The sequence below is a fragment of the Echeneis naucrates genome, chromosome 9 (genome assembly GCF_900963305.1).
Source record: "Echeneis naucrates chromosome 9, fEcheNa1.1, whole genome shotgun sequence".
Classification (NCBI taxonomy): domain Eukaryota; kingdom Metazoa; phylum Chordata; class Actinopteri; order Carangiformes; family Echeneidae; genus Echeneis; species Echeneis naucrates.
Genome location: NC_042519.1, coordinates 15780436 through 15796378, shown reverse-complemented (window position 1 = coordinate 15796378; position 15943 = coordinate 15780436). Strand labels below are relative to the sequence as shown.

The following is a 15943-nucleotide window of genomic DNA, read 5'->3' as shown; positions in this document are numbered from 1 at the left end:
AGTCAAAAGTTTGGACACGCTTCCTCATTCAAATGAATTGGAAAGTGTGTCCAAACCTTTGGCTGGTCGTGTATATTCTGCCAACAGGGTGCAGACAGACAGATTAGGTATGATGATGTAAAAAGTTTGAAAGTGTGAATGGTACAAACTCTACGTTTCTGCTTTGATGGCTTTCATTTACAGGGGGGATGACTGTAGTTGTAAAGTACCAGCTTCCCAGCAATCAAGTGACATGTCCATGAGCATACCGTTGCAAAAGTAAATGAGTGTTTAATGCAGTGTGCAAACTTTGGATTTTCAGGTTTAATGTTGCCTCATAGGTTAGCCCCATTGCCTGTAGTATAATGAGACAGCTTTTTGTGGGACATGATTGTCCTAACCAGGTTGTAACTGACCTGGATCCCTCTCTGTGACCTGACCTGCAGCTCTGAACAGACACAGTCAGAGAGGATCAAGTGTTTGAAGTCAGCCAACTGAAATGGGCCAAAATGTCTCTCTGAGGCAAATGAATGAGGCCCGGGAGAATAATCTGACGGAAAGTTATTCTGAGTAGTTTTTGGTGGACTGATGTGCAACAGAGCAGATTAGAAATAAGTTTGAGGTCCTGCACCTCACTGCATCAGTGGGTGCTGATTAATCCATCAGCATGTGGTGTTCACCGCACAAAAGTGAGTGTGAGTTGGAAACGTGTACAGCATGTGACTTTGGTGCATCATTATAGAATATTTTTGAAGCCGATACCCCCCTCTGATCCACAGACATTCCTCCATGGGTCTGTTCTTTATGTCTGCTACCTCAAGTGTAAAAGGGGACAGTGTTTTCCCAGGTCTGCCCTGTCTTTGTCCTACCATTCAGTCATTAGTAATGGTTAAGCTGTCCTACACATTAACCACCTTCCTAGAGCATGTTGCCAACGTGTAGCGCAATCTTTCCTCTGTATCTCTTTCCTTTTTGACCTGAAACAATAACGGCTCAATTTGTAGCACAATGTCATTCAGTCTTGAATCTGGTTAGTTTTGAATGCTTTCTGCACTGAAACGTCTTCTTCTTAGAAACCAGATTCTTATATCTAGCAGGGCTCTCATCTATCTGGATTAAGTTTCCATCTTTCCATGGGTGTGGTTTGTGCACTGATTCACTGTATGGATGCATCATTTTCCAAAGAACCCCCCCCAAAAAAAAAAAAATCAAGGCCCTCACCTGATTCAGACTGGAGTTTTGCTCTGAAGTGAGGCAATACATAGGTTTGAAAGAGAAATTTATCTGACCTTTTTGAAGTACCTCTCAGTTGTTTATTTGTCTGTCTCAATCTCTGCTCTCATCCAGCTTCCTCAGTGGCAGCTGGTAATCTACTTCAGCTCTGCTGCAGGGAGGGTCCCGTGTGTCCTTATATGGGGAAAACTCACTTGTGGGCTTGACACAAATGAGTTTAAAGCGCTGATCTGATCTGCTGCTCTCTAACCCCCGTCTGCTCTGGAAATTATTACCGTAGGCCTCTTTTCATGCATATACACACAGGAGCCCCACTCCTGCCCGTGCATGTGGGCGCACACGTACACAGTTCTTGCAGAAAGCATTCGTACTCCTATTAGTAGAGGAATTTACTCAATACTCCTAGTCCACAGAAAAGAAAGCATTGAGTGCCAAAACAGCAAATGAGCACACCCACTGTGAGTGAAAAGGTCGGGACTTGGCCTGAAGGGTCATTGCACTCCCTGGGTGTGTGGGAGGAGTGTAGGTTTATGTCTTCACCACTCTGAGCTATAATGTTTGACTTGTAAATAGTAGCGCACAACATAATGGAGACACACAGATATCAGTCCTTTTAGTATGTAAACTATTATGTTCTACCTGTCAGCACAATGTGCAGAGACTTGTCTACACTAAAAGACAGAGCTTGTTAGCGGTTTATTACTTTTAATCAGCGTTTCAGCTGCTAAATGCTCAGTAAGAATCCACCGTCGTAGCCATTCAATATGACACGTTCCCATGAAAATGACTCCAATGAAAGAAGCAGCAGAATAAAGGGATGTAATTAAGACAAATCTGGGCTTGTGCAGGATTTGTTCTCCATTTGCTCACACTTTAAAAGAGTGATCTGTCTGTTTTCACTACAGCAGGTTAAGCATAATCCTGTCTCAGATAGTCATTAGTGTGACTGTGTTTGGCTCAGCTATATTTGGCGAACCCAGTAAATAGCAGCTTGGTATATCTTCACCACCTGAAGAACCTCGACCTTCTGCCCCTTTTGACCACTTCTGAGGCCATTTGCATCAGAACCACATTAAAATCAGTTTTTTAATGTGCAGCAGAACAATTTAGAGAGCAGCGGTGTCCTCAGGAGTGTGTCACCAGCTGGTAGGGATTACTGCTAAACCAGGAACACTCTCTAATTGACCATGATTGATTGAGCTGAAAGCTTGAAAGTCTTTGGATGGCTTGGGGGTTTTGATTCCATAGGAAGCGGCTACAGGGCTGGAAGTGAGTCAAAGAAAGCGGTGGTCCAGTACAAGTCTTAGCAAGAGTGCTTGTGAAACAGTTTTTTTTTTTTTTTTCCTCCTCCATCTTGCTCATCTGCACCAATTCCTGCCAAATGCTGTAATCGTTTTCTGGTTTGTGTCATCGACAAGTGTATTTGATTTTTAAAGTAAACAAATAAAAGTTTGGCTACTCATCTATGAACTTTGTTTTGAAGTGACTGCCCATATTACTACAGGTCTGCCTTTTGTCTTGTTATCCTTTCAGTCATTTCCGCCAATCCTGTTTCTGAGCACTGTGGCTCGGCAGAAACCAACAGGTGTGACAGCGATGAATCACGAGCGTAGTCAGAGCAGACTGTGATATGATTAACCCTCTGTCGTCATTACAGGTGCTGACAGCTTGGTTATGTCTCAGTGGCTGCATCTACTCTGGGGGGGGGGGGGTGCGTGTGACCTATTTGTTAGGTGTAATTTCTTAGTCATACACGTGTTGCAGCAAAAGCAACACAGTGTGAAAAGCTTTCTGTCTGGGTGTAACGGCTGCCCTGCGTTGTCAGTTGGACCCACAGTCGGTTACCCAGAGGTCTGTGGGCTGGTTTGAAAAATGCCTCACTGAAGGGTCAGTGGTCTGAGGCACTGTCATTGAGTAACTAGGCTGATTTTCTTTTTTCCTTTCTTTGCCCCCTCCTCCTAACACAGTCTACTCAATGTAGAGGCCACTGTCATGTGCTACTTTTAGTAAAATGGACTGTGTCTGGATGAGCATGTGTTTCCGTCTCTGGTTCTTTAACGGTTATTCTGTTTTCCTTGGCAGACACCCAAGTTTAAGGTGTGGTTTTTGTTTTTTCTTTTTTTTTTTGCTTGGGTTACGCCCACTCATTACTTTCCTTTGGAACTATTGGTCTTTTCTTTTTATTTCCCCCTTTTTGAATACGTAAAGAAAAAGTCAGTTACAACCATTCTACCAGCTGGATTGGTTAGTTTAATTACTGTAATTTTGCTGGAACCAATTCAGACTCACTTGAGATGCAGATGTCTGTGCGCTGATTGGTCTGTTCAAAGAACCTGAAGTTGTGTTGTTAAAGCAGGTAATACTCACAGCACTTATGATCATGTGTTTGGACTGTTTTCCTGATATCATAATGGCAGCAAATCCCACTGATCCAGCTCCCGTCAGTCACATACTTTGAGTTTGCAGTTGTTACTTCCTTTTTTGGGTGTGTTTTTTTTTTTTTTTTGCAAGCTAAATTTTTTATTTATTTATTTTTTTTTAGTTTGAGCTGATATGTGCAGCAGATACACTTCTCTTATATCTCCATAATGAATAAATAAATCTGCACTCCTAAAACTTTGGAGCACGCTGACTGCGTGATCTCGTCATTGCATACATTTGGGAGTAAACCTGACAACGACTGCTTTCTCAATTGTTTGGTCTGTGTGTGAGTGTGTCTGAGTGGGCATGTGAGAGACATTGGTCAGTGATAGAAATGACTTCTCATTTCCTCTCCTCACATTCCTATTTTCCTGTTTCACACTCAAAAAAACAATCGCTGCTGCTCCAGCTCATCGTATCGTCTCACTGCTGAGTTGGATCCAAACCCAGTTCCTGATTTCACTACCATGTCTTTTCCTTGTGAGTCAGCAGGAATGTGAGGAATGACCCGTGTGAAGACTGGCTTTTCCCACCCAGTTCGTATCTGCCCATTTTTAGGCATACACGAGTCTACCCTCTCTCTTCATTTTCCTCTTTCTCGCTTTGTCACACTATCTTTCAGTTCACTACTTTACTCTTCCTTCATATACTTTTCTGTTCTCATATTCTTTCCTCCTTCATTTTGAGCACTTTCTTTTCTCTTCTTTCTTCTTTTTGGGCCGCTCAGCACTTAAAATTTTCCGCAAATTACAGTCTATAAGAGAGGCCCTTTGAGCCAGTGCAGCTCATGCTGCATATTTTGTTAAACCACAGCGAGACCTCAAACCCAGTGGGTTGAAAAGGGAGTTGATGTGAGCCCCCACCCCCCCATCGGGCCAAGCAACAGGGGCCTCGCGCATCAACTCCCTTTTCAACTCTTCAAAGTATAAGGCTTAGCTTAACAAGCACATCCAATTCCCTTTGGGTGGCATACAAAGATTTGTATCTGGACCCTACAGGTTCTAACTGGCGCAGCAGAGATCCTTAAAGTTTGTGTTTCAGTGTGACGTTCATAATAAAACCCCGTCACAGGACCTGCTCATCGCTGCATGTGTTTACAAGTTCCTGCAGACCTTAAGAGAGATCTGCCTCCTGTTTGACAGGAGAGGGCTCCCTCTAACCCTCTATGCTCACAGGATTCACTCACAGGGAAGCATATGTCTCACTGACGTGGTGTGTCTGCCAGCATGCAAGTGTGCACTCACATCCCCTAATTACTCTCCTTTTTCACTAATAGTCAACCAGAGCGATGAAATAGGTTGAGTGAGTGTTTTAAGTGGTTCACTTAACCAACCAGCTGCTGTTCAGTCAAGATGAAATACAGGCAGAGGAGAAGAGTCGAGGGATAAGTTGACCTGAAGAGCTAAGCACATTTCCGTCTTGCAGTAAAGCACTAGCTGTTGTGCGTGCCTGTTTCTTATCCTTTACTTTTTGCTCAGGTGGTCCTGTCTTTGCACATTAGTGAAGTCAGGTCATTTGTCAACACCAGTCCATAAGCCGTCCATCAACCCTGCTGACTGTCTTACTCTGTACTGCACATTTTAAATGAAGACTGGGCTCTTTAGACCATCTGGATGTTGCACACACCTGGATGTTACTTGTACTCCATTAGAGATCCCTAAATGTTTTAGGACACTGTCTCTCTGTTGGACAGTTACACATGCTTTTGTGTGGGCAGATGGGCTGAAAGTCTGTGGGCCTTATTGTGCTTGTCTGTCAGGGTTAATTACAGAGAGGAGGAGAGGCATCTGAAAAGAGCCAGTGCTCCGACTCGTGTTGACCCTAAAACCCTGAACTTCTGCCTATTTAACGGCCTGTACTTACAGTGAGGACCAGCCTGTGGCCTATTTAGGAGATTCTTATATGAATCCACCTCCGCACCTTGTTTCTGTGGTTCACTTCTTCTTTGATGCAAATACAAGGCTGAATGAGTGACTAAGATTTGCAAGCTAAATACTTTCTGTCTGGTGTCCTGCTGTGTTTCCATACCTTTGATGCTTGTATTCACCTTCCCGTTTGTGTTTTTTGTTACAGCTCGATGGAACCGTGGATCTGGACGAGAGGCGCCTCATCCGTTCAGCCATCCGGGAGCTGAGGAGGAGGGAGATTGAGGACATGGAGGCTGCTTTGGCCAGCAAGAGGTTTCGACCCACACGCCTCAAGCAGCAGCAGCAGCAGGAGGACAAAGAGAACCAGCACAGGTGAGATAATACACACACACACACACAGATCTGTCCTGATGTCAAACTGGACAGGGTTAGGTGAACTAGGGAGGCTGAGAAAACAGTCAATAACCAATTCGGTTAGGGAATCCTAGGGGACTGAAAACTGTAATCACAGTACATTTTCCAATTTTGAAATCTTGTCCTAATTGCCAACATTAAAGCTATGAGAGTGAGGTTAAAGCTGTTTCAGTTCATTTGATAATGTTTATTTATCATTGCAAAACTAATAATACACCTTTCATTCAGAAAAGGAATGTGGAAAAAATGAGAAGTCAGCTCTAATGTCTCCTGTTGTCAATAAATATGGGTTTTGCTGGAAAGGCTAATGAGAAACAGGACAAACAAGCTTTGAATCATTATATCACTGTGTGTTATGGTGGTTGGCATTTTAAACATTTTACTTTCTGGTGTAACAGAGCAAACAACAACTAAACTTTTTCCCTGAATTCCTGAAATCATCATGTTTAAACCAGGAAGTAGGAATGTAAGACTAATGAAACTGCTACTGTCAGGCAATCAACAAAACTTTATTTGAGAAATGCTTGAAATTCATTTGCAAAACATCATATAGACCCCCCTAACCCATTTCATGTCATCGGACACACGCTTTTAATGATAAAACTACAGCAATGTAATGGTTTTCTTTTCCCTGGAGAAACCTGAAATACTTAGCTCTATGGAACAGGATGACCTGAATCCTTTAACAGGTGCCAAACTTTAAGAGACGGGCAGACTTTGGCACCTTCCCAGCAGCAGTGAAGGTTTGACAGTGCTAGATGTGGAGAGGACACCAAACCAAACACCATCTCTTTCCATTTCTTTGTCACTGAATCCCATTCAGACCTAGTGGCCAGGCCTAATCATTTCCATTCACTGCTTCTCTCAGATGACTTGGGTTACAATAACAAAGGCAGAACCTCACTGGAGCTGCTACCTGCTATAGCAAATGTATGCACGTGCGCTCATGTTAAGACACACACACACACACACACACACACCCAAACCCAAACCCATCTGTAAGTTGTATTATCCTGTGCCTCTCCTATCCCGAGGAGGAATGTGAAATATTCCTCTCCAGTATGCCACACATCCTTTAATACCAAGGAATGGAGGAAAGTGAGGATAATGAGAGAACTGGAGGAGTAATAGAAACCAACATAAAGCTGGCAGTGAAATGGAGAAATAGGAGACTGAAAAAATAGAAGATGAGAGCAGCTTTTTTTTTTTTTTTTTTTGAGACACACTGTCTCAGTGCTGTCAAATCTGTTTCGCCACAGTATCACTTTTTCCATGCTCGATCTGACGACTTCTTTCCTGGCCAAGAAAGCTCTTTGTTACCTTTTGAGTTGTGTCCTCCTGCCTTCCACTAACAGATAGGCCTCAGGTTGAAGCCAACTGTTTTCATCCTGATATTTTAAGATTTAGTTCTTCACAACTTGCTCCATGGGTACAAGTTGAGGCTCACTCATAAAGAACTCCATTAAAGCTGATGAGCTCTATTTATCTCTCAGGTCAGGATCCAGCGCCAACTTGGACATACTGTCACAAAAACTACAGTTAATCCAGGACATTGATGAGCTCATGAAAATGGTAAGTAATAATGGACATAAATAAAATGTGTATATATATTGTACGCTTGTTCTGTGCCAATAAAGATTTTCCATGCATTTATTCAAAGCTTCGTGCTGCTGGTGAGTATGAAGAGAGGAAGATGATCAGAGCAGCCATCCGACAAATCCGAGAAGAACAGCAGCAAGGTGAGGCTGCATGTTTCAAACCGTGTCTTTTCATTGTTACATCAGTTGTTGACCTACTGCAATAGCTTGGGTGTGTCTCCACTTTCAAATTTTTTATTTATTTATTTTTTTTTGCCATTTTCTTGGAGCTTAAAAATGAAATGGTCCTAAGATGGCTCTGTAAAAATCAGTAAATTCAGTAATGAAAAAGCCCTTAATTAGTTCGTGGTTGACAGAAAACCTGAGCCATTCATCATTCCCTGCTCAGGGCTGAAATTAAGGTAGCAGACTCTCTGTGGTTGCCATCGTATCTGTGCTAGATCTATTTATGATTCTGGAAAAGATAGCGGATTCCTTTCATTCCGTAGCGCTGTCTGGTTTGTGTGAAGGCCCTGTCACTCTGAAACACTGTGATGCATAGACTTGTGGTGAACAGGTTTGTGCAAAATTTGATAAACTTCATCGTCACTCAGCCTATTTAAAGGTCATACCAGGACACAACAGATGAGCTTGTCATTTGATAAATGATCCACAATGCTAGAAATCTCAGGTGTAATAAGAAGTTAAAAAATGAAATGCTTGTGTTTGTCACCTATTTCATCCTAAGCACTGTGTGTGTGTGTGTGTGTGTGTGTGTGTGTGTGTGTGTGTGTGTGTGTGTGTGTGTGTGTGTGTGTGTGTGTGTGTGTGTGTGTGTGTGTGTGTGTGTGTGCTTGTTTTAGGGACTGTGGAGAGGGTTAAAGCTCCCACTCGCTGCCTGGATCCTGACAGTGTGGAACCGCAGAGCAACATGGGAACTGAGGTAAGTACATCAGATTTGATTGCATAACTTGTCATTTATCAGGGAAAAATGATTAAATGTTGAGTCAGCCACTTCGATTCAAATCACTTTATGTCGTCAGTGAACATCACTTTAAAGTCAGTCTGCTGCTCCACAGCCCTGGCTTTGTAAATGGGTAGTAACACATTGATCCACTCATCTGCCTTGTGACTCCTTCATTGTACTTAAAAAAAAAACAAAAAAACAATCAAAATAACCAACTCTTGGTATTTTTTTTTTTTTGCTCTGTTAAATTTTGGATGAGCCCTGACGAACTGGCGATCCTAACCCGTCTTTGTCCAAAATCAGCTGGGATTGACTTCTTAACTTTTCAACCTCGAAATTTTGATGATTGTTTGTTTGTTTGTTTGCAAGTTTCCATATTTTGTATTACACTGTTTTTTACCTCAACTTTGCAAAGGAGGATCCGGTCAGTAAATTGCCCTCTTGATTCCACCATCCTCTGACTTTGCGGTGTGTGTATGTGTGTGTGTCCAAAACTGCTCACTCAACGTTTAAATATCACAGCCGATGAGTAAACTGTCTCAAAACTGTTCTCCACTTCTTTTGGCCTTCATTTGAAAGAATGACTGAGAAAAGAAGCAGCAAAAACAAAGTAAAAAAAAAATGTGGGTGCTGAGTTTGTTTACATGGCAACAGTGACCCATGAGGTTTCTACACTGCCACAATGAAGAATGCAGCAAACACCAGCAAGCATTTTGACACCGACTGTGTCATGAATGTGGCCACAAAACATGCACATACACACACAAACACATAGCACATGACTAGACTGCCACAGAGAAAGGAATGTGTTTGTTTCTTTACATCCTTATTCAGGTTTGGCGGACTATGCAGAGGAAGATAAAAATTTGTTTATTGCCTGGTGTTTAGTGGAGATGGTAGATTGTTTTTGCACACATCTGTCTCTGCATACGTTTGCATTTTGACACATCAACACATTTAGAGAGTCTGTATGAGAGAGGGTATCAATTCAGAGTATTTATAAATGAATAAACACTTTTTTAGTGGTTTGATCATCACTCTCATCAGTGTCTGAAACACCAGCCTGCTCGCTCAGCGGACAGGCCCTCTTGTGGACGACAACAGGACTGTTTTGAGGCTGGAACTAACCTTTTGTCTGTTTCAGTCAGTCAACCTGAATTATATGGTTGTTTCAGCAAATGTGATGTGAAGTGGTTAGGGTTAGTGTTATCTTATTAGCTGTGGCTGTTCACTGTTTTTTATTTTCTTTTATACGACCATTGATCTATCTCCGGTAGAAAAGATCTCCATGGAGGGAAAACAAACTTAAATCCTACTGCATGCGGTCACAGTTGTTGTAAATAAGCCTTTTGCGTGATAAAGAGAAGGAACATCTAGTGTTGTACACTTAAGGAAAATACAGTCAGATTACCAGTGGGGGTCATGTTCTGGTGAATCATGTCTGTTGCGTGCTTGCGTGTGTGTGTGTGTGTGTGTGTGTGTGCGTGTTTGTATTCTTCCCAGTTAGGAAATGACGGTAGGATGTTGCCGTCACAGGATGCTCAAGCATTCAAGCCTTTTTACCTCACTTCCTGTAAGACAGCTGAGTTGTACGATGGGGGGTTTGTCAGCTGCAGGTGGTGTGATGGATTTTGGTGGGAGGTAGAGGCAGAGAGACAGACGTGCAGCCTACCAACTGTGCCTCAGCGGTTTTGTCTGTGCTGGAATGGGGACATGGCCAGAAACAACATCAACCAGCAGCAGCAGGGCTCCTTCCACTCACATCACAGCAGCAGATCTCTTTTAGCTGAGTGCAATTGTCCCGTGGCAGATGGGGGTCCTAGATAGGTTTCCACAGTAGCCTCGCACGCACACACACACAACATGCAATATGTCTTGAATTCAAGAGCCTGTCTGACAAAAACTTCAATATGTCAAATACTAAGTGTATGTGTTTTAATTAGTGGAATATTGTAGTTGTTCATTTGTAATTTGATTCCAACTGCCATTAGAAGCAGTTTTTAATGGGCATAGTTTACATGCAAGGATAAGGTACTGAGGTATAGTAAAAGTTTCACTTTCCACATTTGGGAGAACAGTAACAGCTTATAAAAAAACTTTAATGATATGTATGTAGTGGGAAAAAAGCCACGAAGGAAATTGAGCTTTTATTCATTTCTGCTGAATAAAATGCTGCAAGATATCAAATAATTTGAATGAGGTTTTATTGTAGTGCCGTATTTGCCAGTGAAATGTCAGTAAGAGAAATGAAAAATAGGTCAAAACAATAGTGTAAGTGAGTTAATGTGTCAACCAGGCAACCCTTTAACCTGTGTGTGCGTGTGTGGTGGGGGTCAGATCCCTGTGGAGCCAGCAAGGGAGGGAGGGGAAGTCAAGGGAGTGGCTTGTTGGTGTTATGTGTGTGTGCTGTATATGTTTGTGTGTGTGTGTGTCTGTCTGTGTGTCTGTGTGTGAGTATGTATGATGTGGCTGAGGGAGTAGAGCAGCAGAATAGTGGATATCCTGACTTATTGAGGGTTACACCAGGAGAGTCGGGCAGTCAGTCTGGTGAGGAGAAGGTAAATGTCACTCTGATTTTCCTGCCGCTGGGTCACTGACCAAAACTCATCTTTTCTTCCACCAAGAGACCATTTATATTCCTTTCCACTTCTGTCTCCATCTGTTTCTGTCTGAGTGAAGAATGAGACCTGCCTGCATCTCGGTTTACCTTTCAGGTTTGTGTACATTTTGCTGAAATAATTAACTTTTCTTGTTTGTGTTTAGCTCACAGCTCATGTCTTAGGAAATGCATGACACCTTAATGATGCATGAGATGACACTGAGGCAGATCTAGAAAGTTAAAGAAAGCTTATATTCAAATGTTTAGTAGTTTAACCCTGTAAGTTGTCTCTTTGGGGATACAGGTTTGCGTGCCATGTGTTGAGAGGGCGTTGAAACGGCAGGCAGTTTTGTTTGTGATCTCAACATTGCATGAAGAGATCTGAGTAGCTTAACTATATACAACTAGACCTTGCCTTTGCAGTCAAGGAGGTTGGATTCAATTGGATGGATTCAAAGAGACAATTTGAGAAAATGAACTGAGGGGAAAGAAAGTACAGAGAAGAAACGTTTTGAACAAAAGGGCAGTAAGTAAGTGAGCGGAGAGTAGCATAGGATGAATTGCAGTGAGTAAAAATGGGAATGAAGTTCACGGCTGACTTCTTCTGTGAGTTTACTCACTCGAGCGAGTGTGCGTGATGCAGAGATGATTGCTACTTCATACAAGCTACTGTATTTCAATTTTGGAGGTGAGCCGAGCATGTGGTTCCTGAGGCTGCAGTAATGGAAAATGAGCCGCCAGATTTCTTCTTCTTCTCTTCAATGTAAAGGCATGGACGACCGTCAGGAGGTCTGACTTCATCAGTGGTTTGATGAATTTCAATTTCATGGAAAACTGGAGCATTGAACCCCACTTTTAAGCCTGAGCTGACCTCAGCTATCTTAACTGGTTGGTGACAGGGTATGTGTGCCTCAGCTTTGACCTCGTTGAGTTTTTTTTTTTTTTTTTTTTTTTTTCCTGTGGTCTTGAGGGCTCAAAAGAATCCAGATGACCCTGTGGTCATGAGAGGGGATAGTTGTTTTTGTGTTTACGAGTTTAAGATTTTACAATTATAGTCTGACACAAACAAGCCCCTGAGGCCAGATGTGACCTGTGGTTTGGGTGAGTATTGGAGTGGGACCGTGTCACTGCTGGTTCCAATCTGTCAGACCTTGACTACTGGGGCAGGAGGAAAAGCCTCTAATGACAGCACGGTGGCTGGCAGCAGGTTCAAGCTCTGGTCTGCGTCTCCAGTTCCACTTTATCTTCCCTTTTTTCCCTGTGCCTCGCCGTCTGTGAGAAAAATGCTCCCTGTGGTTTAGTCGGAGCTGTGAAATGATGGCTGTCTGTCTGACTGCTGCTAGAGGGAGGAGAGGGAGTGGACAGACGGGTGAGAAAAGGCTCATTCTCTCTAATTGTGTTTATGGCTCAAACACAATTATCCCCCCTGTGACTCTCTGAGTGTGTGTCTTCATGTGCTACCCTCCATCTTTTGTCTTGTTGCTCAGGACTGTTTGTGTCTTCATCAGTTGCTGTACTATCTCATTGGAGGAGCGTTGAAATACATTTCAGTTTTCCACTGAAATATCGTAGGCTGTAAAAGACAGAGCAGCACGGCAGCATAGTGGTTAGCGCTGTTGCCCCACAATAAGAAGGTTGCAGGTTTGCTTCCCAGGCCTGGGGCCGTTCTGTGTAGAGTTTGCATGTTCTCCCTGCGCTTTTGTGGGTTTCCTCCCACTGTCCAAAGACATCATGTTTGGGTTAATTGGTGACTCTAAATTGCCTTTAGGTCTGAGTGTGAATGGTTCTTTGTCTCTGTGTGTTGGCCCTGCGATGGACTGGTGACCTGTCCAGGGTGTACCCCACCTTTGGATTGGCTCCAACCCACTCCGCAACCCACAAACGGATACGCGGTAGAAGACGAATGAATGTAAAAGACATATTATTGTTAGGATTCTTTTAACCCCAGAGAATCTGTGCTGCCACCTGTTTGCTTTTCTGAGTCAATGGAGATTTCCATCCTAATGAAAGTTTCATTAGATTCAGTTCTTCTGGATAATTTTAGTAACAAAACCTCATTCATTTTATAAAGTAAATGAAATCATCTGTCTTTGCTTATAACATGAGCAGTGCCACCCCACATTTCCTTTTTTTGCTGCCATGCCCTGCAACAGTGTCTGATTACATTTTCTCCTCGGTGATTGAGCCTCTGTAATCTGCTCAAGGTGGGGAAGGTCACAGTCAACAGAGCAGAAACCCTCAACTCCTTTCTCACCTCTGCAACTCGCTTGTGTTTAAATTCAAACAGGCTTTGTGTTTGGTCACTGCATTAACTTGCACTCTCTCTCTGTCAACTCTGATCACACATTGCATTGATTAAAAGCTTTTAAAACACAAAAGGTGTGTTTTATACGATTTTCACACCGCTGTTGACAACTATGCCAGCCTCTTGTGCAGGATAACTTTGTTTACACATGGTAAACTGATTGTGAGGTTGGGTGTGCGTGCTTTTTTTTCGCTTGGTTGAAAGATTATGAATGTTTTCAGAAGCTTGTTGAACTAATGGCAGACTGCAAATCTGTTTTAATTATATTTTCAGTTTTTAAGGTCATGACCAGTCTGTTATTTATTTATTTATTTTTTTTGTTTTCCCCCTTTAAGATCCACCCAAGCCTCTCTTGGACTGTTCTTAACCATGATAACTCTTATTAAACAGGAGATTATGTGCTGTGATACAGTTACAGAGTGACACATAGCACCAGAAGCTCCACATACTCATTGACAGAAAAGCTAGCCCTCAGTGTTGAAGAATGGCTGCACACGTACTAGAGGAGCCTTATTTGTGCAGCTGATTCTCCTGTGGAGTAGCTCTCAGGTGAGGCACCAGAGGCCTTACAGGAGTACCAGCATCTCTTCCTCCCACCTCCCTCCATCCTCCCCTCCCCTCTACACCTCCTCTTCTTTCCTCTCCATATGCAAAAGTTCTCCTGCTTCTCCTCTAAGAGCTCCCTCCTGCTGCAACTGTCCTCTGTGTTGCAGAAAAGCTGCATGCTACTGTTTAAATTTTTAAAGAGTAGAAGCTCCCTAAGTCAATACATGCTTTAAAGCAGTGATACAGCAGTGCAGAACTATACTTTGAAAGTTTTTGTTTGGTCTTAGGGCTGAAAGGGCATCCTTTTTAGACATATACAATGGAAAATAAAACAGATCTTTACTTTTCCAGCTGGCCATGCGTTATGGCTGGAGCATTTGACCTCAACCTCCAACAAAAGACTTTTGGGACCCCCAACTGACCGCAAACAGGCGATTGTAGAAAACTCTCTGGTTTTGATCAGAGGAATGGGCTCGAAGTCTGGCAGTGGCTGGTTGCTACCCTAAGAAATACCTGACAAGACATTGTAACCTGAGAAGTAAAAGAGCATGGGTGCTTTTGAAGCTGCATTGAAGTGCACTTGTGTTGTTTTTCTTTTTTTCCCGACAGGAGACTGAGTGGGAGAGTCAAAGTGAAAGAGAACACAGAGGATCTCAGATCCAGGAGTTAAACGGCCAGCAGACACAACAAAGTCGAGAGCTCCAGAGAATAGGTGAGAAACTGCTTCTAGGCATGCTTCTATCACTGAGCTGTTAATATGGCCACGGTGGACATATATTCATTTGCCTCACATGTAGATCACGTTTGGACATGCCATTGCTCTGGGACTGTTGAAACACAAATGCTTGTATGTACTGTAAATATTCACATAAAGATTAAGTTTTGCTAATGCGTGAAAAAGCAAACACTGACCACCTCTGTTGCATGTAACTGTGACTTCACACACCCACCTTGATGCAATTTCCTCTTCTCTGCCTGTTAAAATAGTCAGCCAAAGGAGTCGTTCTCTGGAGGTAACGGTCAGGAGGTCATATTACTTCAGGCTCTTTAAGCTCCTTCATCTAACTTTTATTAAGTGTTTGGAATCATAAGCTAAATGGCTTTGACTTTTTTAGTGTTCAGTAATTTCATTCAACATTGTGCTAACTCATTAATAAAGTAGTATGAATGAAGGCCTTCAGCAGAGACTGAATGTGCTTCCTTCACTAAATTCTTGAACCTTTACAGCTACACTTGCAGAGCTCATGATGAATGCCTTGTAAAATGACAAACATGCTTGCAAACCCCTACCTATTGCTTGTTCAGTTAAAATACATCAGGATAAGTCATTGTGTGAAAAATTCCCTTCCTATAACGCATCAAATTTATCTTTAATCATCCTTGGCTGAAGATGAAAGTGTCATTTCTTACTGACGCTCAGGCCTGACTGACAGTCATTCTGTGTGGCCTGGTTTGCCTTGGTTTTGACTTCAAGTCTTCTGATGGACCTGGGGCGTTGGGGGTGGGGGGGGGCAGTGTTGGGGTTATAGGAAGCAGCAGAGGGAAACCCAAGAGCCACACCTCTGCTAAATAAAGCCGATACCAGAACAGAACTGAGGCTTGCTTGACGTGGTGGAGAAACTCCCCAGTGTTACTGATTTATCCTTGCCTTACAATTTAAACCAGGGTGAAGCGGGGGTGAAAAAAAAAACAAAACAAAAAAAAGACCACCATAGGAAAAGCAAAAGAGGACACCAATTAACATAGACGGCACGTTTGTGGTTGGAGAAGGGCACAGTAGCCGGGTGGGCCTAATGTTTTTGTGTTTTCAGCTGAGTGAAAGTAGCAGAAAATAAAAGATTACCTTGGCGGTTCAGTGGACAGTTGTTTTTGGTCTTTGAACGCAGCACCTCTACCTCTCAGAGAAAAAAGCTTATATTAACATTCTTTACCTCAATGACCATGTGTCCAGCTGCACTGCATTTTAGTGCTAACTGTAACTGGTAAAGCTATGATTTAGGAAATGAAATGTTTTCCGAGACTCTCTGAGGAATG

The 15943-nt window shown here is 42.7% G+C and overlaps 1 protein-coding gene across 2 annotated transcripts in view; it reads left to right on the top strand.

Annotated features, from left to right (window-relative positions):
- The window catches only part of smtnb (smoothelin b), a 44068-nt gene that overhangs the window by 7915 nt on the left and 20210 nt on the right, over positions 1 to 15943 (top strand). For both annotated transcript variants that reach the window (XM_029511552.1, XM_029511553.1), the window contains exons 2-6: positions 5707 to 5873; positions 7409 to 7487; positions 7576 to 7654; positions 8356 to 8435; positions 14519 to 14621. In XM_029511552.1, coding sequence (XP_029367412.1) covers positions 5707 to 5873; positions 7409 to 7487; positions 7576 to 7654; positions 8356 to 8435; positions 14519 to 14621 — 508 coding nt within the window. The remainder of the gene's footprint in view (positions 1 to 5706; positions 5874 to 7408; positions 7488 to 7575; positions 7655 to 8355; positions 8436 to 14518; positions 14622 to 15943) is intronic.